Source organism: Neoarius graeffei, chromosome 8 (genome assembly GCF_027579695.1).
Source record: "Neoarius graeffei isolate fNeoGra1 chromosome 8, fNeoGra1.pri, whole genome shotgun sequence".
Classification (NCBI taxonomy): domain Eukaryota; kingdom Metazoa; phylum Chordata; class Actinopteri; order Siluriformes; family Ariidae; genus Neoarius; species Neoarius graeffei.
In genome coordinates this window covers 80,076,430-80,102,305 of record NC_083576.1, presented here as the reverse complement: position 1 = coordinate 80,102,305, position 25,876 = coordinate 80,076,430, and the positions used below count along the sequence as shown (strand labels likewise).

The window sequence follows — 25,876 nt, the reverse complement described above, 5'->3', positions numbered from 1 at the left end:
GCTCCTGATCTCTTCACACACAACAGTCTATAGAGTTTCTACAGAATGGTGTGAAAAACAAAAAACAACCTAGAGTGACTGAGCGACAGTTCTGTGAGTGGAAACAAACACCTTGTTGATAAGAGAGCTCAGAGATAATGGACAGATTGGTTCGAGCTTTTTTTTTTTTTGCCAGGAAGGATACAGTAACTCATAGCAACTCTTTACAACCGTGGTGAGCAGAAAAGCATCTCAGCATGCAACAGCAAACAGAAGAGCACATTGGGTTCCACTCCTGCAGCCAAGAACAGGGGTCTTAGAATCAACAAGTTCCTATTAAGAGATATATAGGGTACAAATCACGTACGCCAAAAAAACAAGCAGTGATATATTGAGACACTTTTAGAATTTTCATCTTTTCTAATATTTCTTGCTATTAATAAAACAAAATCCCGCAGCGTGTGATACAAGTGGTGACTATTTCCATGTGGAGGAAAAGTGTTTATATCTCATTCCAGTGAAAACCATTTTATGACTATTGTATACCGAACATACTTTACTTTCATCCTCATTGAAACGCTTAAATGATTATTTACCGATAGTGCACTTATTCACGGCATCAATTCAAGGTTCTGAGTGCAAAGTTGAATTCTGGGCGAAATGTTCTATTTCTACTGCTGTTGGAGTTTCGAGATGTTTCGTTGCTGCACACACACACTCTGTATTCTGTGTGTAAATGTTTTACTCAGATAAAAAGCGTCCCGCATTTTACGATTCTGGAGATTCCCGAAGCCAGTGAGCAACAATATCATGTGACCACCGTGGGACGTGTTTGACCTACTTTTAACCAAAACTAGTTGGCGTGGGCAAACATGGCGGACTCGGCTCTTCCAACAGCTAAAAAGAAAAGGAAAGCCTGCCTAGTGAGTGCAACTGCAAAATAGAGCAAGGTTAGATGGCACGTCATTTTTCTGGACAGATAACGAAATCATTCTAGCTAGCACTTAGCTACCGTATCTTAGCCTTAGAATGCATGGACTTGACAAGCGAGTATGGAGTTATACACTGAATGTTTTGATCTTACAGAAAAAGAAACGATAACACAAAAGCAGGAACAAAGAAAAGATCTATTCGTCTTTTGTTTCACGGATCTATTCGCGAATGCTAACCACAAATTACATCCCTGCGACTCAAAACTCTCCGAGATCGATGCAGAGTCATGATGTTTTCCGCACGTTGCCATCTTGGTGTGAAGCAGTTCCTAGTTATGGTAATTAGTTCAAGCTCCGCAGATTCGTCTGTTTCCGTACGGCCCTACTGTTTACATCAGGAGGTAGGAAAACACACCCAAAATGGAGAAATGCGACCCTCAGGACATCAAAATGATCACATCTGGTCCACATGCTAATGTTCTTGGGAGACATCGGAAAATGCCACGCGCAATAAAAAAACAATTCAGATGACTTTGCAGTCGGTACCTTTAATCAAATCAGTACTTGGAAAAAAACCCCCTCTAAATACATGATATGGCTAAAAGTATGTGGACACCTGACCATCACACCAACGTGCATTTTGAACGTCTCGTTCCTTTTTTTGCTGTTATAATGATTTCCACAAAATTGTGAATATTCATCAAAAGACCGTCTTTTCAGTATGCTAAACTGTCGATAAAAATTCGACAGTTTAGCATATTGAAAAGACGCTAAAGCATAGTGTCCTACCTCCTGATGTAAACAGTAGGGCCCTACGGAAACAGATGAATGTGCGGAGCTTGAACTAATTACCATAACTAGGAACTGCGTCGACAGTTTAGCATATTAAAAAAAGAGCGCTTTTCTCTCCATGCTCTCACGGAAGGTGGTCGCATTCTCTCCCTCTCCCTTCCCTTATCTTTCCTGCTTCTGCTGTCTTGTCTGTCTAAGTGTCTATATTCTGAGAGACTCTCTCCACATTACTCTCCGAACTAAAAACCATGGATTTGATAAACTGGTCTCTTCACACAATTGACACAATCTTCTTGATGAGAAGCCTGGATTCGGGGGAGCCAGCCTGTCCTGCTGGAACGTTCGCAGCTGGCTATACGATGGACGCGTGGGAGAAGTGGCGGGTCGTGTGCCTGGCGGTTCTTTCTGTGGAGGACATTGAAGACATCTACCTATTCGGAACCATGATTACAGGACTTTTGCTGATTGGATTAGGCATTGCCCTGGTTTATCGAGGAAATCAGAAAACGGTGACAGCTGTTCAAAGCCCCATAAAGCTGCCCGACATGATTGAAGCGGTGGGCAGAGCTGTCGGCACTCAGGCTGTGGCTATTCAGAACTTGAACCGCAACGTGGATAATATCTTGGAGAAGCTTTCGGCTTTGCAATGGAAATTAGATTGTTCTGGAGACCAAGATGGACGTGGACATGCGTCTGCTCGCTAAGACCAAACAAATTCCAATCTTAACTATTTCGGCTCCCTAGCCAGCACTGGCCTTGGCCAAGGTCATTGCTGGGAAAACAATTCCCCTGGAGAACACTGCTGTTAGACTCTCTCTCGAAATTCCTTCCCCCACTTCCCGTGGTCACCGCTTTCACCCCCAGTGTGACAAGCGGGTCCGTGACCAGCGCCCTCATGGCTGCAGGAGCGGATGGCTGCTTGCTTGCACTGGGTTACCTCTACCTCCTCCCCTCCCCCCCAAGTCCTGTGTCATGTTGTAAAGTGTACTTGTGGGTTTTTTTGTGCTTACGTGCTGAGTTTTTTTATTGTTCCCATACTGTACTCTCGCAGGAGCATAGAGTGGGGATGTTTTTTTTCTCCTCTCCTTTCCTCATGTTTTCTGTAATTTCTTTTTTTCCCCTGTTTTCCTGTCCTGTCTACTCCCCCTATGTAAGGACAGGTTGATGGTCAATTTCACTGGTACAGTGATAATAAATGGTTTATTCATTCATTCATACAAGTTATTTTTAAAAGGTTACTATATAAAGATTGATTATAATGTTATACTCTCAGGGGCGTAGCTAGGTGGGTGGGTGGGGTCCTGGGGTGCCCGTGACCCCCCCCCCTTATCGGACCATACATTTTTTTCAATAGCCGCATAAGAATATTAGAAAAGCGCCCACTGTAATTTTTCTAACTTTTTTTTTTTAAACTAGATTGTCACCTGAGCCTCATTAGGGTTTCTATAACCTTGTACGGACTTCCTGTGGTTTGGGCGCGAAAACCCAGTTTGTCAGAGTGTGTGCGGGAGAGGCGGATGTAAGTGCAGATATGTTAAATAATACACAGTGCGATATGAGCATAAAGTGCGTGAAACGCACACAACAGGCAAACAGTCTGAAACAGCAGGCAAAGTCGTAATCAAGGAAACAGGCAAGAGGTCAATCGAGGCGCGGACAGAATATCAGAGGCAAAACTATACAAGATCAAGGGACGAGAAACAGGAGTCGAAAAACCAGGAGGTCAACAAGAACAGGGAACAAGGCTCTGTCAGGCACACTAGACGCGGCGTAATACTTTGCATGGTCCTTGCATGGGCGCAGTCCTTAAATAGTCCAAACATAGTTCATTGATTAAAGACAGGTGTTCTTTGTTAACGGCGTGTGTGCCGGAGCTCGTTAGGCGCGTGCGCAGCCTGAGGCACGCCTTCAGGTGCACAAGCCAAGGCGCGCAGGACTGATACAGTTCTGCGCAAGTGCAATACGATCGCACTAGAAAGCGTGGTCAAGCTGCCAGTGTACCGTAGCTGCAGTCTTTTTAGTTGCGAATTACGAGTATTTCCTCTTGTGTTAATAATTTGCCATGTCAAAACAAGCAAAACTTTCCTCCTTCTTTCGACGTAAACAATTAATTATTTTTTTTCCATCAAAGTTGCATTTTGTGGCTTCGAAGCTAAGTTTTAGTGCCGTTTCTAGAACGCAACATCAAGAAAACGTGGAAGAAACCGCAATAATGGAAGAGCCAGTTTCTAAGCTACCTAAAACTAGCAATGGTAATTATTTTTTGTTACATAATGTACTCAGGTTGCCAGTCAGTGTGTGACCCCCCCCTCCCCCCTTAAAAAATCCTAGCTACGCCCCTGACTGTAGCTCAAACCATATGTGAATACTTTAAAGGAATGTTGCACTGTTGCTTTAATAACACAGGCATTTAGAAAGCCAAGAGGGTTTTTTTTCCCTCCCCTTCGTCAGTTTCCCTTCAATCGGTCCTGAGGTCAGACTGGAGGAGTCTCTCTGCTCCACCACAGCAATGCTGCTCTTCACTCTCATGTCTCTCTCTATAAGCCTTGTGAAGGCAGATCAGAAGAGACCTTTGGACCTCGGCGAGACCCTCGTGGCTCATGTGGCCCTGGGCCAATTAACTTTAAGTGAAATGTTCAAGGAGGTGGAAAAGCTGATGGAGGACACGCAGCAGAAACTAGAAGAAGCCGTGCATCAGGTAGGACACAGAGCCTCTCGTTGCTTCTCACTGCACGTTTTTATTCATTTCCAGCTCCTGAGGTGGATAAATGAAGCTGTGGAGCTTCTGGTCCATTGATTCAGGTGAGTTTGAAGCTGTTTGAGAGCGCCATAGATACCGGACTTGAGAGATTTAAGAAAGAAAAGTAAAATTCCTCTTCAAAGATGATCCAGAGTACATTTTGAGGATCTTTCAAGGATCGCTGGAAAAGCTGGTCACACCTTAAATCATCTCTTTATGACCAATCCACATGGAAGAAATGTTTTTTTTTCTTAGTTACAGTTATCATGTGTCTTTGTTGCATTTTAAAGCTGTCGTGTGTAACATGTAAAAGTGTTCCTAGACCGATAATAATAACAACATCATCATCATCATCATCCATGGAAATACTGTGTTTTTAATATTAATATACAATGGATCTCATTAGTTTCTTTATTTTCTTTGATCAGGCTTCTGTTTACAAATTTCTGGGCTGTAAATGAGCCCCGCCCACAGCTGGAACAATGCAAGTCGGATTTTTTTATTTTTTTTAGGAGTTGAGGGAGTGTCTGTGTGTCTTTTTTCTTTCTTTCTTTTCTTCCTAGTCATAATTCTGAATTACGAGTTTTAGTGACTTTCAGGGAAGGGCAGGGCTTGTCAAAGTTTTCATTGCAGTTACCTCACAAGGACACAATAAAATTGTTTTCTTTTTCACTGTTCATTTGTTCATCTTCAGTAAACGCTTTATCCTCGTTCAAGTCACGGTGGATCTGGAGCCTGTCCCAGGAGTACTGGGAACTGCTGGCTCAGTTGATTACAGATACAAACTGAGACCAGGATTTCTGCAAAACTGAAAGCAGATTTAACAGATTTAATTCAATTTAATCAGCTGAAAAATTACAAATTGCCACTTTAAAATGGTTTAGTCATACCTGAATGTCCATTTTCCCTATTACAAATACAACCCCGATTCCAAAAAAGTTGGGACAAAGTGCAAATTGTAAATAAAAATGGAATGCAATAATTTACAAATCTCAAAAACTGATATTGTATTCACAATAGAACATAGACAACATATCAAATGTCGAAAGTGAGACATTTTGAAATTTCATGCCAAATATTGGCTCATTTGAAATTTCATGACAGCAACACATCTCAAAAAAGTTGGGACAGGGGCAATAAGAGGCTGGAAAAGTTAAAGGTACAAAAAAGGAACAGCTGGAGGACCAAATTGCAACTCATTAGGTCAATTGGCAATAGGTCATTAACATGACTGGGTATAAAAAGAGCATCTTGGAGTGGCAGCGGCTCTCAGAAGTAAAGATGGGAAGAGGATCACCAATCCCCCTAATTCTGCGCCGACAAATAGTGGAGCAATATCAGAAAGGAGTTCGACAGTGTAAAATTGCAGAGAGTTTGAACATATCATCATCATCATCATCATCTACAGTGCATAATATCATCAAAGGATTCAGAGAATCTGGAAGAATCTCTGTGCGTAAGGGTCAAGGCCGGAAAACCATACTGGGTGCCCGTGATCTTCGGGCCCTTAGACGGCACTGCATCACATACAGGCATGCTTCTGTATTGGAAATCACAAAATGAGCTCAGGAATATTTCCAGAGAACATTATCTGTGAACACAATTCACCGTGCCGTCCGCCGTTGCCAGCTAAAACTCTATAGTTCAAAGAAGAAGCCGTATCTAAACGTGATCCAGAAGCGCAGACGTCTTCTCTGGGCCAAGGCTCATTTAAAATGGACTGTGGCAAAGTGGAAAACTGTTCTGTGGTCAGATGAATCAAAATTTGAAGTTCTTTATGGAAATCAGGGACGCCGTGTCATTCGGACTAAAGAGGAGAAGGACGACCCAAGTTGTTATCAGCGCTCAGTTCAGAAGTCTGCATCTCTGATGGTATGGGGTTGCATTAGTGCGTGTGGCATGGGCAGCTTACACATCTGGAAAGACACCATCAATGCTGAAAGGTCTATCCAGGTTCTAGAGCAACATATGCTCCCATCCAGACGACGTCTCTTTCAGGGAAGACCTTGCATTTTCCAACATGACAATGCCAAACCACATACTGCATCAATTACAGCATCATGGCTGCGTAGAAGAAGGGTCCGGGTACTGAACTGGCCAGCCTGCAGTCCAGATCTTTCACCCATAGAAAACATTTGGTGCATCATAAAATGGAAGATACGACAAAAAAGACCTAAGACAGTTGAGCAGCTAGAATCCTACATTAGACAAGAATGGGTTAACATTCCTATCCCTAAACTTGAGCAACTTGTCTCCTCAGTCCCCAGACGTTTACAGACTGTTGTAAAGAGAAAAGGGGATGTCTCACAGTGGTAAACATGGCCTTGTCCCAACTTTTTTGAGATGTGTTGTTGTCATGAAATTTAAAATCACCTAATTTTTCTCTTTAAATGATACATTTTCTCAGTTTAAACATTTGATATGTCATCTATGTTCTATTCTGAATAAAATATGGAATTTTGAAACTTCCACATCATTGCATTCCGTTTTTATTTACAATTTGTACTTTGTCCCAACTTTTTTGGAATCGGGGTTGCAAACGCAGCACTTGTTAATTCAGAAACACTTGCTTTATTATATTTAGATGGTGAATGAAACCTCCAGGTCTCTATACGGACACCGTCTGCCTTTTGGCCACCACAGTCTCAACGGGGCCGGAGCCAAGGTGGGCCATCACCCTCTCACCCACAGGACACTGCAAAAAATTATGTCTTAGCAAGTGAAAATATCTTGAAAATAGTTGAAACTATCTAGCATTTCCTATTAAAAGAATACAAGACACTAATTCTGAGATTATTAAACCTAGTTCTAGATTGCAACCAACTTATTCTAAGATGTCTTATCAAATAAAAATATCTGTCCATGCAGCAAGATAATTTCACTAGTATTAAGTAATTTTCTCCTCAAATTCAGTTTTCATTTTTTTGCAGTGCAGTAAAAAACTGATCATGAAATTTGACTTTATTTCAGAGATTTTCCTTCATATCGTATCACACTGTAGTTGAATTATCGAATCTGACAGCAGTTCTGGCTTTAAGGTGAATCACAGATTTATAAATACAGTATATACACTCACCAGCCACAGATACAAATCAAGAGCTTCAGTTAATGTTCACTTCAAACATCAGAACAGAAAAAATTATGATCTCAAAGTGTGACTTTCTTTCACTGTGGCATGGGTGTTGGTTTGAGCCAGATGGACTGGTTTGAGTATTTCAGAAACCGCTGATCTCCTGGGGTTTTCACACACAACAGTCTCTCGAGTTTACACAGAATGGTGCGAAAAACAAAAAACATCATCAAGTGAGTGAGTGAACGACAGGTCTGTGGGTGGAAACTCCTTGTTGATAAGAAAGATCAGAGGAAAATTGGACAGATTGGTTGGAGCAGCCAGGAAGGATATAGTATCTCAAATAATCACTCTTTACAACCGTGGTGAGCAGAAAAGCATCTCAGCATGCAACAGCAGAAGATCACATTGGGTTCCACTCCTGCAGCCAAGAACAGGGATCTGAGATTCAAGAACAAGTTCCTATTAAAGTGGCCGGTGAGTGTATATTACACTCAGTTTAATATGTTCTCATTTCTATCCTAACAGCATACACAGGGAGTGTATGAAAGATGCTCTATGTAATCTAACTCGAATAATAAATGCTATTAAACAAAGCAAACTATACAATGAAGCTTTCTGTAAGAAGATATTTAGTTAATATTTATGGAAGGAGTCTCCAGTGTCAGTGTTTCGTAACAGTAATTTTACACATTCTTTAAGGACAGAGTTTTTAAACGCTTATTAGTTTCACAGTATGACTGTTTATCGCTGCTATAACAGAAATGATCGCAGGAACTAATTTGTTTAGCAGACCTTCCAGAAAATATAGATTAGTTAGGAAGGAAGGAAGGAAGGAAAAGGGAAGGAAGGGAGGGAGGGAGGGAGGGAGGGAGGGAGGGAAGGAAAGAAGGAAAAGGAAAGGAAGGGAGGGAAGGAAGGAAAGAAGGAAAGGAAGGGAGGGAAGGAAGGAATAGGAGGGAGGGAAGGAAGGAAAAGGGGAGGGAGGGAGGGAGGGAGGGAGGGGGGGAGGAAAGGAAGGAAAGGGAAGGAAGGAAGGAAGGAAGGAAGGAAGGAAGGAAGGAAGGAAAAGGGGAGGGAGGGAGGGAGGGAAGGAAAGAAGGAAAAGGAAAGGAAGGAAGGAAAGAAGGAAAGGAAGGGAGGGAAGGAAGGAAGGAAGGAGGGAGGGAAGGAAGGAAAAGGAGGGAGGGAGGGAAGGAAGGAAAAGGGAAGGAGGGAGGAAAGGGTAGTGAGGGAGGGAAGGAAAGGGAGGGAAGGAAGGAAGGAAGGAAGGAAGGAAGGAAGGAAGGAAGGGGTAGTGAGAGGGAAGGAGGGAAGGAAAAGGAAAGGGAGGGAAGGAAAGAAAAGGGGAAGGAAGGAAGGAAGGAAGGAAGGAAGGAGAGGGAGGGAGGGAAAGGGAAGGAAGGAAGGAAGGAAGGAAGGAAAAGGGTAGTGAGGGAGGGAAGGAGAGAAAGAAGGAAGGAAGAAAGGAAAAGGGGAGAGAAGGAAGGGAAAATGGGACATTAAGGAAGGAAAAAGTGAGGGAAGGAAGGGAAAAGGGGAAGGAAGGAAGGAAGGAAGGAAGGAAGGAAGGAAGGAAGGAAGGAAGGAAGGAAGGAAGGAAGGAAAAGGGGACATTAAGGAAGGAAAAGGGAAGGGAGGGAGGAAGGCAGAACACTGGGGTATAAGGGGAATAAAGCACTTCAGGACATGCAGTTGGACCGGCTGCATCACATTACATCACCCTGTCGTTGATTATTTTCCTATAGCTGCACACCCACACGTCTTTTATTCCTTCATTAGGATCTGGTCAGAGTGATTAAAATGTTTCAGATCGCCTTATATACAGCATTACCTCGAACGAACAGAGAACTGTTGTTCACCAATTTATGGCTATTTTTTCTTTCTTTCTAAAAACACCTTTTCCTTCTCCAGGACTCAGAGGGCGAGTCAGGAGATACACTTTCCTCTGCACCTTTCATTCAGGAGAGCCGTTGGAACGAGATGGACCATGTGGGTATATCTACACACACACACACACACACACACACACACACACACACACAACATTAAGATCAACTATACGTAAAATCTTCATTGCTGTTTGTGAGTTTGTAGTTCTGTCTTTTTCATCACGAAGGAAGTTTATTCTCGCACCCGAGTCGTTATCGATGGCACCGTGAAACGATTCCAGTCATCTATTTAATGGATATTTTGAGCTCAGTAACATCATAGAGCAGTCGATAAAACAATCCTCGCTTTTTTATTGTTTACATTCGGGACCGTCTCGAACCTCATTAGCAGGACGGCTGACTGGAGACGGAATTATTTACATGTCCAGCGGGATCGCGTAATGTTATAAACTCATCAGCTGAAAAACAGATGGCACGTGTTTAGGCTTGATCCACTTTTCTGTCACAACTTGCACAACACATTTCCAGTGCTCCATGAGTCACACAGCTCTTGATTCAACATTTCCCCTTCTCGCAAATCCTGCTTGTAAACTCTGTGGAGTTTACTGACTCCAGAACACGGTTTTTCGACTGGAAAATAATGTTTTACTGCCGCGCCGGGATTACACTCAGACAAAGTTGACTTTATAACAAATAAATAGAAATTATAATAATAACAATAAATCTAAACTGCACACTGTTGTTATTACACAACGTCTGGAGTTTGGCAGTAACGGTTATGCTTTACGTTGCAGGGTTTAATTCCACGCTACGGCTGCTAGCTTGCCGTTAGTGGTGGTGTTGTGGTATATTGCTGGCAGTTACACTGAATTTACTGCGATTAAGCAGCCTGGAAGGAATGCATGGAAAGCAGGGTTTGAGGAGTGTGGTGAGGGAATGACGTGTGGCACAAATCATCCTGCCATGATGCCGTTGGATGTGTTAGCAAAGCGCTGCGTAGCAACCTGCCATTAAGTGGTGATGGTAACGATGCTATTCAGGATAACAGTTGTGCGACTGTATGTTCTTTGTGCGTGGAGTGTACATGTACTTTTACACTTTGCTGATTGATTTTTATCCAGCGTGCAAAATCAAAGCCCTGAGTGATGACGCTTGTTTTTTGGTGAAGAAGATCCATATGAAATGATGTTCCTCATGATGAAATGACTGAGAAAGTCCAAGCTCCTAAAAGTAGCGCTGTGCAACTCGAGTCTGGTCTCGAGACTTTTTCTATATGACTTTGGACTTGGCTTGGGAATTGGTTTGGCTAACTATGGTCTTTTCTTCTCGACTGAGATTTTGTAAAAAAAAAAAACGTTCGTGTTGTCCTTTTTTTTTTTTTTTTTTTTGGATGTGCAGCTTTGGGCAAGAATTAATTCCTTCTTCTAGAAAATAGCCTCATGGGTGGCGCAAGTCTTATTCCACTGGCAGAACATTTTACTTCTTTCGAAAAAAGGCTTAAATTAAGCAAAAGTATCTGGAAAATAGGTTTAATAAGCTTAAGTCATGGGTGTCGAAGGCTAGTCCATATGGTCCACTCCCACAGGAGAGCTACTACAGAACAAACTGCTGAAAAAGTTAACGCTGACACCTTTCTGTTTTAGCCAGCAGTAACTTTTTCAGCAGTTTGTGCTACAGGAGCTCATCTGTGTTCCTTTGTGTCAGATAAACGGATTTAGATGCCCTTGTAAACTGGAGCCAGAGCTTTCAAGGAAACATTTTTCACGTTTGGGTCACTTTTATGTCTCGTAAAGTAAAGTATATATCACACAGCATTGATTATAAAATATGCTAAATAGAGTGCATTTAGAATAAAGCTCTTTTGAGGCACCCGTTTCTATCACTTGACGGAAACTGACAGCACGTGATATCTTCAGTGACACCTTTATGACATGGTTATATCAGCTTTATGACACAAGGGTTCAATAAAGTGTTCACTCTAAAAAAGGATCTTTCTGTTAACAGAAGCACACAACTGGAGCACTGACAGTCCTTACTTTTTTGGGGTGGAGAATTATCTTTTGGAATTTCCTGGTCCGGGAACATGCATGCATGTGCGCTCACTCACACACACACACACACACACACACACACACACACACACACAAGCATATTGAAAGTTAAAAGTCCTGACAAGCACTGTAATATGAGAATATCATTACATTTTATTGTATCCATGAGAATACCTAGTAAAATAATACATTATATGTTTCACACACACACACACACACACACAGCAAATCACTCCACATGGAATAAACTAAAACGAGAGTAAGCCTATTATTTACAGACCACCATAATCCATTTCCCTTTAGGTACCAGACATTTTGTCCCTGTGGTCTTATGAATGTTCCTTCCTACACAGGGTTCTCCAAGTGCAAGGAAACACAATGAAGTGCCCTCCAGGGTTCCTCTATGTGTGAGGATGTGTGTTATAGAGCCCTATGTGTGAAGAAATGTGGTCTAGTGCCCTCTAGGGTTGCCCTACATGTAAAGAAACACAATGAAGTGCCCTCTAGGATTCCCCTATATGCAAGGATATGTGATATAGTGTGAGGAAATGTGGTCTAGTGCCCTCTAGAGTTCCCCTACATGTGAAAAAAAAACACAGTGAAGTGCCCTCTAGGGTTCCCCTATGTGTGAGGATATGTGATATAGTGCCCTGTGTGTGAAGAAATGTGATCTAGTGCCTTCTAGGGTTGTACATGTGAAGAAACACAGTAAAAGTGCCCTCTAGGGTTCCCCTATGTATGAGGATGTGTGATATAGTGCCCTGTGTGTGAAGAAATGTGATCTAGTGCCTTCTAGGGTTGTCCTACATGTGAAGAAACACAGTGAAGTGCCCTCTAGGGTTCCCCTATGTGTGAGGATGTGTGATATAGTGTCCTGTGTGTGAAGAAATGTGGTCTAGTGCTCTCTAGGGTGGTCCTACATGTGAAGAAACAGTTAAGTGTCCTCTAGGGTTCCCCTATGTGTGAGGATGTGTGATATAGTGCCTTGTGTGTGAAGAAATGTGATCTAGTGCCTTCTAGGGTTGTCCTACATGTGAAGAAACACAGTAAAAGTGCCCTCTAGGGTTCCCCTATGTGTGAGGATGTGTGATATAGTGCCCTGTGTGTGAAGAAATGTGGTCTAGTGCTCTCTAGGGTGGTCCTACATGTGAAGAAACAGTTAAGTGTCCTCTAGGGTTCCCTTATGTGTGAGGATATGTGATATAGTGCCCTGTGTGTGAAGAAATGTGGTCTAGTGCCCTCTAGGGTTATCCTACATGTGAAGAAACACAATTAAGTGCCCTCTAGGATTATCTTATATGCAATGATGTGTGATATAGTGCCCTATGTGTGAGGAAATGTGGTCTAGTGCCCTCTAGGGTCCCCCTACATGTGAAGAAACACAGTGAAGTGCCCTCTAGGGTTCCCCTATGTGGAAAGATGTGTGATATAGTGCCCTGTGTGGGATGACATGTGGCCTAGTGTAGGGTTGTCTTACATGTGAAGAAACACAATTAAGTGCCCTGTAGGGTTCACCTATATGCAAGGATGTGTGATATAGTGTGAGGAAATGTGATCTAGTACCCTCTAGAGTTCCCCTACATGTGAAAAAAACACAGTGAAGTGCCCTCTAGGGTTCCCCTATGTGCGAGGATATGTGATATAGTGCCTTGTGTGTGAGGAAACGTGGTCTAGTGCCCTCTAGGCTTGTCCTACATGTGAAGAAACACAATGAAGTGCCCTTTAGGATTCCCCATATGCAAGGATATGTGATATAGTGCCTTATGTGCAAGAATATGTGATATAGAGAGTGTGCACGTGACGTCACGAGGTCACGTGATATTTGTTTATCTGCCATCTTGGACGGCATGGCCGCGCATAGAACTTAGACGAACCCGTTCTAATTCTCAAGTGTGTGGGAGTAGATCTTTCGAGAATGGTTATATCTTGTTCAGCATTTGGTTGTACCAATAGACAGGGCCAAAAGGAGGGCCTGTCATTTTATAGATTCCCCGCAGACGAGGAGAGACGCGCAAAATGGGTGTCCGCTGTGCGAAGAGAAAACTGGTACCCCAGTTCTACCAGCCGAATTTGTAGCGAACACTTCATATCAGGTAGGTGTAATCTTCTAATTCAATCCTCCTAGTACATCTGTTAAGTTGATTTTCGGATTGAATGATAACTGCATACTTAGAAACTAGACAGTCTCTAACGTTTAAAATGGCTATGCCTAGCCCTACTACCCTGGCCTAGTCTATGACAATGTTTTATCTTTTTTTTATTTCAGACAAAAACATACATATTTACAACCCTGTCATTATCTGGAACTGAGTTTAGATTTCGAACAGTCTTACGATAAAACGTCCTGCATAGTCTTATGATAAACGTCTTAATGCCACTTACCCGTGAGGTTATCAAGTAGAAATTCTTCTTCGGAACCTTCCAGAGGTATAGTTAGGATACCCATCCCGCAACAAAATATTTATAAGCTTCCAGGCTCTTGTAAGCTTTGAGGGCTTTGCCAGTGTAACACGATTCACGATTAACAAGAAAATTGTAAATGTCGTGGTAGGCCAGATTGGGCAAATCGCTGGCACCGCAGCTCCGAATTTCTCTGAACAAGGATTGCGGCAAGTTGTACGAATCTGCAATCCCCAACCTGGAACACTTTTCCACGTAACGCTGCCTCACGTCACCTTCAAGATGCTGAACAAACTTAGACAAGTTATCGTGCGATGTAGACGGGGTATTTTCCGAATTTTCTTGGGGATTACTCCCTGGATCCATTACGCTCGCGCAAGGTAAACAATCCTGAAGCCGTCCAATATGGCGGAGTAAACACGGACGAGTCACATGACTGCACATCCTCTATAGTGCCCTCTAGGGTTGTCCTACAGGTGAAGAAACACAATGAAGTGCCCTCCAGGGTTCCCCTATGTGTGAGGGTGTGTGATATAGTGCCCTCTGTGAGGAAATGTGATCTAGTGCCCTCTAGGGTTCCCATACATTTGAAGAAACACAACGGAGTGCCCTCTAGGGTTCCCCTATGTGCAAGGATATGTGATATAGTGCCCTGTGTGGGATGACATGTGGTCTCGTCTTTTCTAGGGTCGTCCTACATGTGAAGAAACACAATGAAGTGCCCTCTAGGATTCCTCTATGTGTGAAGAAACTCAATGAAGTGCCCTGTAGGGTTCCCTTATGTGCGAGGATGTGATATAGTGCCCTATGTGTGAGGATATGTGGTCTAGTGCCCTCTAGGGTGGTCCTACATGTGAAGAAACAGTTAAGTGCCCTGTAGGATTCCCTTACGTGCGAGAATATGTGATATAGTGCCTTATGTGTGAGGAAATGTGGTCTAGTGCCCTCTAGGTTTCCCCTACATGTGAAAAAACAAATGATGTGCTCTCTAGGATCCCCTACATGTGAGAATGTGTGATATAATGCCCTATGTGTGAGGAAATGTGGCCGAATGCCCTCTAGGGTTCCCCATATGTGAAAAAAACAACAACAACCACAATTAAGTGCCCTCTAGGGTTCCCCTATGTGTGAGGAAATGTGGTATTGTGCCCTCAAGGGTCCCTCTATGTGTGAAGATACACAAATGCAATGCCTTCTACAGAGACCTTCCCATGGAGAATATGTAAATGGTGCCTTATATGGTTCCTTACATGTGAGAAAATGAAATGAAGTGCCCTCGAGGTGATTCTTCATGCAAGAAAATGTGGATGTATCTACAGTCGGGAAAAAAAGAGTTATTACCCTCCAGGTGCTCTTTTAATTTTTTTTTTTTGTCCCCTGCCTCTCAGGTTGCCTGGATCTGCCCCTGCATGAAGAGATAAAATTATATAGTGTAACAGCTGTGTGCCTGTGCGTGCGCGCGTGTGTGTATCTGCAGGAATGTCTGATTGATGAAGACTGTGAGGAGGACAGCTTCTGTCTTTACAATATCAGCAGCTCCAGATGTGTCTTGTGTAAATCCACAAACATGGTGAGAATTTTCTCCACCTCACACTGACCTCATGGTGCTCTCATGGTGTTGTATGAGGACGTTCTCCCACTCGGACTGCTCTCCGAGGACGTTCTCCCACTCTGACTGCCGTCCGAGGATGTTCTCCCACTCGGACTGCCCTCCGAGGACGTTCTCCCACTTGGACTGCCCTCCGAGGACGTTCTCCCACTTGGACTGCCCTCCGAGGACGTTCTCCCACTCGGACTGCCCCCCCACTCGGACTGCCCTCCGAGGACGTTCTCCCACTTGGACTGCCCTCCAAGGACGTTCTCCCACTTGGACTGCCCTCTGAGGATGTTCTCCCACTCTGACTGCTCTCAGATGACTTTCTCCCACTCGGACTGTTCTCCAATGACGTTCTCCCACTCAGACTGTTCTCCAATGACGTTCTCCCACTCAGACTGTTCTCCAATGACGTTCTCCCACTCAGACTGTTCTCCAATGACGTTCTCCCACTTAGACTACTCTCAGATGACTTTCTCCCACTCGGACTGTTCTCCAATGACGTTCTCCCACTCAGACTGTTCTCCAATGACGTTCTCCCACTTAGACTACTCTCAGATGACTTTCTCCCACTCGGACTGTTCTCCAATGACGTTCTCCCACTCAGACTGTTCTCCAATGACGTTCTCCCACTTAGACTACTCTCAGATGACGTTCTCCCACTTGGACTGCCCTCCAAGGACGTTCTCCCACTTGGACTGCCCTCTGAGGATGTTCTCCCACTCTGACTGCTCTCAGATGACTTTCTCCCACTCGGACTGTTCTCCAATGACGTTCTCCCACTCAGACTGTTCTCCAATGACGTTCTCCCACTCAGACTGTTCTCCAATGACGTTCTCCCACTCAGACTGTTCTCCAATGACGTTCTCCCACTTAGACTACTCTCAGATGACTTTCTCCCACTCGGACTGTTCTCCAATGACGTTCTCCCACTCAGACTGTTCTCCAATGACGTTCTCCCACTTAGACTACTCTCAGATGACGTTCTCCCACTCAGACTGTTCTCCAATGACGTTCTCCCACTTAGACTACTCTCAGATGACTTTCTCCCACTCGGACTGTTCTCCAATGACATTCTCCCACTCAGACTGTTCTCCAATGATGTTCTCCCACTTAGACTACTCTCAGATGACTTTCTCCCACTCGGACTGTTCTCTAATGACGATCTCCCACTCGGACTGTTCTCCAATGATGTTCTCCCACTTAGACTACTCTCCGAGGATGTTCTCCAATGTTCTCTTTTGTATTTGCAGGAGTGTGTGAAGGATGAGGAGTGCTGTGGAGAACAGCTGTGTGTGTGGGGTGTGTGCATGCAGAACAAAACCCGAGGAGGTTCAGGGACCATCTGTCAGTACCAGAACGACTGCAGCCCCCTGCACTGCTGCGCCGTACACAAAGGTACCACAGGGTTCTCGAGCTCCCAGTGCTTCTGTAGTGCATCAGAAGTGTGTCAAATCATCTGCGTAACCAGACATGTAAGAAAGGAAAAGAGGTAGAATAAAATCAGAGAGCTGGAGATAGTTAGAAATAAGGCAGAAAGAGAGAAACATCAGAAAGGCAAAGAAAGAAAAAGAAATATGAAGGATTTTTGAAAAAAGAAAAATGGAAAGTGGCAGAAAGAAATAAAACAGAGCGAGGTTTTGTAGAAAGAAAACGTGACCGAGAAAGAAGAAGGAAAGAAAGAAATGAAAATACACAGAGAAAGAAAATGAAGAAATATTTTGTTGAAAGAGAAAAAAATTGAAAGAACGAACAGCAAGTGATCTGTGATGGTTATTACTGTTAACCTCAGAACATTACATCATCACTGGAGTCTTAAACTGCTGTAAAACACACACACACACACACACACACACACACACACACACACACACACGTCTGGGGTTCTGTCCTCTTCACCTCCTTCATTACTCTCAGTCACATTCACCATCTGTTTCCTCTCTCTGATACCGTATCTTTTCCTCTGTCCTTTCTCTCTCCTCGTTATTCCTGTCATATGACTCCATTTACTTCAGGAGAGAAGAATGATCCTAAAGCTACGCTCAGCTTCTGCACTCGATCGCTTCCTTATGTGATTCATGAGAAGAAAAAAAAAAAAGTTAGATCGACATTTCCATAGTAACCGTATCATTAGCAACAAAAACACTTGGCACTTTGGGTGGGAGCAAGAACATCACCACCACCACCATGCAGGGCTTCCACAGGTTCATGAGGGCAGCCATGAAGGTTAGAGAAGCAGCCTTGGGCCCAAAGGGTTGCTGGTTCAATTTTCAGGACTGGCAGGGAAAATGTGAGGGGTGTTGAGTGAATGAGCAGCACTTCGTTCTCCTCCCTCTGTACGGTATCATCCCTGAAGTACCCTTGAGCAAGGCACCTAACCCTCAACTCCTCCCGGGTGCTGTAGCATAGCTGCCCTGTGCGCGTGCGCTCATTGCTCACTTGTGTGTCAAATTTATTTGTACAGCGCTTTTAACAATAAACATTGTCGCAAAGCAGCTTTACAGAATTTGAACGACTTAAAACATGAGCTAATTTTATCCCTAATCTATCCCCAATGAGCAAGCCTGTGGCGACGGTGGCAAGGAAAAACTCCCTCAGACGACATGAGGAAGAAACCTCGAGAGGAACCAGACTCAAAAGGGAACCCATCCTCATTTGGGCAACAACAAACAACATGACTAGAACATTAACAGTTTTAATGTGAAGTCAGCTTCGTTGATGCTATAAACCCCCACCGACGGAAACCCGAGCGCAAAACCGTTCACGACAACCGCAGTCCCAAAGTCAACAGTGTGTGTGTGTATGTAAATCCTTTTTTTGATTGATCTGAGGAAATATTCTAATAATTTGAAATACTGGGAACAGGTCTGACTTACTGCCAGCAATGCGAACCAGACTCCTGCTCCGTTCGTACAGGGACCGGACAGCCCTTAGCAAAGAGCCCCGAACCCCATACTCCCGAAGCACCCCCCACAGAATACTACGGGGGACACGGTCGAATGCCTTCTCCAGATCCACAAAGCACATGTGGACTGGTTGGGCAAACTCCCATGAACCCTCGAGCACCCTATGAAGGGTATAGAGCTGGTCCAGTGTTCCGCGACCAGGACGAAAACCGCATTGTTCCTCCTGGATCCGAGGTTCGACTATTGGTCGAATTCTCCTCTCCAGTACCCTGGAGTAAACCTTCCCTGGGAGGCTGAGAAGTGTGATTCCCCTATAATTGGGGCACACTCTCCGGTCCCCTTTCTTAAAAAGAGGGACCACCACCCCAGTCTGCCACTCCAGAGGCACTGTCCCTGACCGCCACGCGATGTTGCAGAGGCGTGTCAACCAAGACAGCCCCACAACATCCAGAGACTTGAGATACTCAGGGCGGATCTCATCCACTCCCGGTGCCTTGCCACCGAGGAGCTTGCAAACCACCTCAGTGACTTCGGCTTGGGTAATGGACGAGTCCACCTCTGAGTCATCAGCCTCAGTCTCCTCAGTGGAAGACATGACGGTGGGATTGAGGAGATCCTCAAAGTATTCCTTCCACCGCCCGACAATGTCCCCAGTCGAGGTCAACAGCTCCCCACCCGCACTGTAAACAGTGTTGGCAGAGTACTGCTTCCCCCTCCTGAGGCGCCGGACGGTTTGCCAGAATTTCTTCGAGGCCGACCGATAGTCCTTCTCCATGGCCTCCCCGAACTCCTCCCAGTTCCGAGTTTTTGCTTCCGCAACTGCCCGAGCTGCAGCACGCCTGGCCTGCCGATACCCGTCAGCTGCCTCGGGAGTCCTGGAGGTTAACATGGCCCGATAGGACTCCTTCTTCAGCTTGACGGCATCCCTTACTTCTGGTGTCCACCACCGGGTTCGGGGATTGCCGCCACGACAGGCACCGGAGACCTTGCGGCCACAGCTCCGAACAGCTGCGTCCACAATGGAGGTAGAGAACATGGTCCACTCAGACTCAATGTCCCCCGCCTCCCTCAGAAGCTGGGAAAAGCTCTCCCGGAGGTGGGAGTTAAAGACCTCCCCGACAGAGTGCTCGGCCAGACGTTCCCAGCAGACCCTCACCATACGTTTGGGCCTGCCAGGTCTGTCCAGCTTCCTCCTCCGCCAGCGGATCCAACTCACCACCAGGTGGTGATCAGTTGACAGCTCAGCCCCTCTCTTCACCCGAGTGTCCAAGACATAGGGCCGGAGATCAGATGAAACGACTACAAAGTCTATCATTGACCTCCGACCTAAGGTGTCCTGGTGCCACGTGCACTTATGGACACCCCTATGCTCGAACATGGTGTTCGTTATGGACAAACCGTGACTAGCACAGAAGTCCAATAACAAAACACCACTCGGGTTCAGATCGGGGAGGCCGTTCCTCCCAACCACGCCCCTCCAGGTGTCACTGTCATCTCCCACGTGAGCATTGAAGTCCCCCAGTAACACAATGGAGTCCCCAGTCTGAGCACTCCTCAGTACCTCTCCCAGGGACTCCAAGAAGGCCGGATACTCTATACTGCTATTTGGGCCATAGGCACAAACAACAGCAAGAGCCCTCTCCCCAATCCGAAGGCGCAGCGAGGCGACCCTCTCGTTCACTGGGGTAAACTCCAACACATGGCGGCTGAGCTGGGGAGCTATAAGCAAGCCCACACCAGCCCGCCGCCGCTCACCACGGGCGACTCCAGAGAAGTGGAGAGTCCAGCCCCTCTCGAGGAGCTGGGTTCCAGAGCCCAAGCTGTGCGTGGAGGTGAGCCCGACTATCTCTAGCCGGTACCTCTCAACCTCCCGCACAAGCTCAGGCTCTTTCCCCCCCAGCGAAGTGACATTCCATGTCCCAACAGCCAGCCGCTGTGTCCGGGGATCAGGTCGTCGAGGCCCCTGCCTTCGACTGCCACCCAATCCACATTGCACCAGTCCCCTACTGCTACCTCTGTGGGTGGTGAACCCACAGGAGGTCGGGCCCACGTCACCTCTTCGGGCTGAGCCCGGCCGGGCCCCATGGGCAAAGGCCCGGCCACCAAGCACTCGCATACGAGCCCCAACCCCGGGCCTGGCTCCAGGGTGGGGCCCCGGCTGCGTCATCCCGGGCGACGTCACGGTCCTCGGATTTTTCTCCATAGGGGTTTTGGTGAACTGCTCTTAGTCTGGCCTGTCACCTAGGACCTGTCTGCCTTGGGAAACCCTGACAGGGGCATAATGCCCCCGACAACATAGCTCCTAGGATCATTCAAGCACACAAACCCCTCCACCACAATAAGGTGGCAGTTCAAGGAGGGGCGGTTTGCAGTCGAGTGTGAAGCGGCTGGGATGAGAATCAGCACCTCCAAGTCCGAGGCCATGGTTCTCGACCGGAAAAGGGTGGCTTGCCCTCTCCAGGTTGGTGGAGAAGTTCTGCCTCAAGTGGAGGAGTTTAAGTATCTCGGGATCTTGTTCACGAGTGAGGGAAGGATGGAGCGTGAGATCGACAGGCGGATCGGTGCAGCCTCCGCAGTGATGCGGTCGCTTTACCGGTCCGTTGTGGTGAAGAAGGAGCTGAGCCAAAAGGCGAAGCTCTCAATTTACCGGTCGATCTACGTTCCGACTCTCACCTATGGTCATGAGCTTTGGGTAATGACCGAAAGGACAAGATCGCGGATACAAGCGGCCGAAATGAGTTTCCTTCGCAGGGTGGCTGGGCGCTCCCTTAGAGATAGGGTGAGAAGCACAGTCACTCGGGAGGAGCTCGGAGTAGAGCCGCTGCTGCTCCACATCGAGAGGAATCAGCTGAGGTGGCTCGGGCATCTTTTTCGGATGCCTCCTGGACGCCTCCCTGGGGAGGTGTTCCAGGCATGTCCCCCCGGGAGGAGGCCCCGGGGAAGACCCAGGACACGCTGGAGGGACTATGTCTCTCGGCTGGCCTGGGAACGCCTCGGTGTTCTTCCCGAGGAGCTGGCCGAGGTGTCTGGGGAAAGGGAAGTTTGGGCTTCCCTGCTTAGACTGCTGCCTCCGCGACCCGGTCCCGGATAAAGCGGAAGAAGACGAGACGAGACGAGAATTTGAAATACTGGATTTCTTATTTTCATGAGCTAGAAGCCATAATCATCCATTATCCATAACCGCTTATCCTGTGCAGGGTTGTGGGCAAGCTGGAGCCTATCCCAGCTGACTACGGGCGAAAGGCGGGGTACACCCTGGACAAGTCGCCAGGTCATCACAGGGCTGACACATAGACACAGACAACCATTCACACTCACATTCACACCTACGGTCAATTTAGAGTCACCAATTAACCTAACCTGCATGTCTTTGGACTGTGGGGGAAACCGGAGCACCCGGAGGAAACCCACGCGGACACGGGGAGAACATGCAAACTCCGCACAGAAAGGCCCTCGCCGGCCCCGGGGCTCGAACCCGGACCTTCTTGCTGTGAGGCGACAGCGCTAACCACTACACCACCGTGCCACCCCATATTCATCAAAATTATAACAAAACAGGCGTAAAATATTTCACTTTTACATGTGATGAATATAGAATATATGAAAATGTACCTTTTTGAATTAAATTACAAAAAAAAAAAAAACTTTTTCACAATTTTCTAATTGTTTGAGATGCACTCATATATCAAGCTTGAAATTAGTAAAAAATAATGTCTCGAAATAGTTTTAATAATCTTATATTTGGTTCTTTGGAACCTAGTTGCTAAGATGACTTTTTTTTGTGGCGCGAAAGAAAAATGAGGTGAAAGAATAGAAATAAAGATATGAAAAAGTCTACAGATATGAATCCAATAGAAAATTGCTTTATGATGTTGCATAATTTTAACATAGTAATGATGAATCACTCCTGTGTGTGTGTGTGTGTAGCGTTGCTGTATCCGGTGTGCAGGCCGCGGCCTCTGGAGGGTCAGAGCTGTCACGAGCAGCCAAACGAGCTGCTGGAGCTGCTGATGTGGGACGATGAGGCTCCTCATGAACACTGTCCATGTGCTGCAGGTCTACAGTGCCAGCCACTGGGGTAAACACACACACACACACACACACACAAAATACAGATACTGTACAGATAAAGGGGTCTTGCAGCGCCATCCAGTGGATCACATTTCCATTTCACCTTTGCTTTTGTCTAATAATAATAATGACTACTACTCCTGAAAATTAAACGGAAGCAAAGGAATAAAAACTTGTTTTTTATAAGTTGTTTAATTACTGCTATTAAAGATTTAAAGCTTTTTAAAACTTTAAATTACAGTGGTGCTTGAAAGTTTGTGAACCCTTTAGAATTTTCTATATTTCTGCATAAATATGACCCAAAACATCGTCAGATTTTCACACAAGTCCTAAAAGTAGATAAAGAGAACCCAGTTCAACAAATGAGACAAAAATATTATACTTGGTCATTTATTTATTGAGGAAAATGATCCAATATTACATATCTGTGAGTGGCAAAAGTATGTGAACCTCCAGGATTAGCCGTTAATTTGAAGGTGAAATTAGAGTCAGGTGTTTTCAATCAATGGGACGACAATCAGGTGTGAGTGGGCACCCTGTTTTATTTAAAGAACAGGGATCTATCAAAATCTGATCTTCACAACACATGTTTGTGGAAGTGGATCATGGCACGAACAAAGGAGATTTCTGAGAACCTCAGAAAAAGCGTTGTTGATGCTCATCAGGCTGGAAAAGGTTACAAAACCATCTCTAAAGAGTTTGGACTCCACCAATCCACAGTCAGACAGATTGTGTACAAATGGAGGAAATTCAAGACCATTGTTACCCTCCCCAGGAGTGGTCGACCAACAAAGTTCACTCCAAGAGCAAGGCGTGTAATAGTTGGCGAGGTCACAAAGGACCCCAGGGTAACTTCTAAGCAACTGAAGGCCTCGCTCACATTGGCTAATGTTCATGAGTCCACCATCAGGAGAACACTGAACAACAATGGTGTGCATGGCAGGGTTGCAAGGAGAAAGCCACTGCTCTCAAAAAGAACATCGCTGCTTGTCTGCAGTTTGCTAAAGATCACGTGAACAAGCCAGAAGGCTATTGGAAAAATGTTTTGTGGATGGATGAGACCAAAGTAGAACTTTTTGGTTTAAATGAGAAGCGTTATGTTTGGAGAAAGGAAAACACTGCATTCCAGCATAAGAACCTTATCCCATCTGTGAAACATGGTGGTGGTAGTATCATGGTTTGGGCCTGTTTTGCTGCATCTGGGCCAGGACGGCTTGCCATCATTAATGGAACAATGAATTCTGAATTATACCAGCAAATTCTAAAGGAAAATGTCAGGACATCTGTCCATGAACTGAATCTCAAGAGAAGGCGGGTCATGCAGCAAGACAACGACCCTAAGCACACAAGTCGTTCTACCAAAGAATGGTTAAAGAAGAATAAAGTTAATGTTTTGGAATGGCCAAGTCAAAGTCCTGACCTTAATCCAATCGAAATGTTGTGGAAGGACCTGAAGCGAGCAGTTCATGTGAGGAAACCCACCAACATCCCAGAGTTGAAGCTGTTCTGTATGGAGGAATGGGCTAAAATTCCTCCAAGCTGGTGTGCAGGACTGATCAACAGTTACCACAAACATTTAGTTGCAGTTATTGCTGCACAAGGGGGTCACACCAGATACTGAAAGCAAAGGTTCACATACTTTTGCCACTCACAGACATGTAATATTGGATCATTTTCCTCAATAAATAAATGACCAAGTATAATATTTTTGTCTCACCGGGTTCTCTTTAGGACTTGTGTGAAAATCTGATGATGTTTTAGGTCATATTTATGCAGAAATATAGAGCATTCTAAAGGCTTCACAAACTTTCAAGCACCACTGTATAACAAAATATCCCTGATTATGTTGTAAATATTTTTTATTATTATTTTCTAGTCGCGAGTCCCTGTGCTTGATGAAGAACCTGAGGGATTTCCATTAACCGCTTCAAAGAAGCAGGACAGCGACTGACATCTTATTTAAAATGCTCCACTTATTTGATGTTTGTCAGGTTATATGTAGGTATATGTATATAACGTGTGTATGTTATGTTATATTTGTATATAACTGCTTCAGTTTCAGTTGCTCGATTGTGCATGCTATATACACCAACTACAGTCCTGTGCGAAAGTCTTAGGCACTCTTTTTTTTTTTCCCATACCAACTTTGTTATAGATTTCTATTTTATGACTTCTACATTATCAAGTCAAAACATTACAAAAACTTTTTAGAGGTCGTTTTATTTCCAGCACAAAATTAAATGCTACAGAAAAAAAAAGTTTGTATCTGAGCAGCATATTACACTTTTAAGAGACGACTTTTCAGATGAAAAAAGAAAGGCTGCTGGGTTTTGGGGCAAAATGAAGAAGTGAGTGTGACAAAGTGTCCAGAAGAACTGCGGCTGGTTCTGGAAGATGCTCAGTAAAACCTACAGCTCATCTCCTTATCAAACTCCACTCGCTGGACCTCAGACTACTTTTTTTTTTTTTTTAACCCAAAGGGTCGTCACACCAAATATCGACTTTGTTTCATTTATTATGGCTTACTGCTTCCTGTTTATAGTATTTTTAAAATATTGAAACATTTAATTTCACTATTTTTACATGTGCCAAAGCCTTTTGCACTGTACTGTCCTGGATATTTCATCTAGAAATGTGGGGGTGCATCAGTCGCCCCGTAAAAATTAAAAGTTCCTCCGATCATGATGCGTTTTTTTATGTTCCTTTTGGTAAGAAAACACACTGGGTGAAATATTTTGACAAAATTCAAAAGTTTAATGGTGGCACCAGGAGCTCAAAGTTATGGAAAAAGCTGCTATTTTATGACTTCTCATCTCATCTCATTACCTGTAGCCGCTTTATCCTGTTCTACAGGGTCGCAGGCAAGCTGGAGCCTATCCCAGCTGACTACGGGCGAAAGGCGGGGTACACCCTGGACAAGTCGCCAGGTCATCACAGGGCTGACACATAGACACAGACAACCATTCACACTCACATTCACACCTACGCTCAATTTAGAGTCACCAGTTAACCTAACCTGCATGTCTTTGGACTGTGGGGGAAACCGGAGCACCCGGAGGAAACCCACGCGGACACGGGGAGAACATGCAAACTCCGCACAGAAAGGCCCTCGCCGGCCACGGGACTCGAACCCGGACCTTCTTGCTGTGAGGCGACAGCGCTAACCACTACACCACCGCGCCGCCCACATTTTTAGTCCATATTCTAAATATATTATCAAGCACAGTTTGAGTTTTAGCTGTTCATTGAATCACTGTTCAACTACTTTTAAACAAACAATACAAATGTATTATGAATCACATTAATGCTTCTCAATCCCTTGCAAAGGTTCTTAACATGATCTCTGGCTCACAAGAAATCAGTAAATGGAGTCCGACATTGTGATTCAAACCTTACGCGAAAACATAAAATAAGCGTTTTTTGGCAAAAAAAACCCCAAAAGAACCTCA

General features: G+C 44.9%; 1 protein-coding gene across 1 annotated transcript; it reads left to right on the top strand.

Annotated features, from left to right (window-relative positions):
* The first annotated feature begins 4,147 nt into the window (after positions 1-4,147).
* dkk3b (dickkopf WNT signaling pathway inhibitor 3b) lies at positions 4,148-25,339 on the top strand. The gene is made up of 7 exons (XM_060928308.1): positions 4,148-4,401; positions 7,028-7,108; positions 9,428-9,505; positions 15,334-15,426; positions 16,704-16,848; positions 22,284-22,434; positions 24,304-25,339. The coding sequence occupies exons 1-7, from the start codon at positions 4,213-4,215 to the stop codon at positions 24,347-24,349; spliced, it is 783 nt and encodes a 260-aa protein (XP_060784291.1). The 5' UTR covers positions 4,148-4,212; the 3' UTR covers positions 24,350-25,339.
* The last annotated feature ends 537 nt before the right edge of the window (positions 25,340-25,876 follow it).

What these genes read in the sequence shown, in the direction of transcription:
- dkk3b (XM_060928308.1), top strand. Translation starts at nt 4,213, where the DNA reads ATGCTGCTCTTCACTCTCATGTCTCTCTCTATAAGCCTTGTGAAGGCA. An exon ending in TAGAAGAAGCCGTGCATCAG is followed by an intron (nt 4,402 to 7,027) that starts GTAGGACACAGA and finishes TATTATATTTAG; the next exon opens with ATGGTGAATGAAACCTCCAG. An exon ending in GTTGGAACGAGATGGACCAT is followed by an intron (nt 9,506 to 15,333) that starts GTGGGTATATCT and finishes GTGTATCTGCAG; the next exon opens with GAATGTCTGATTGATGAAGA.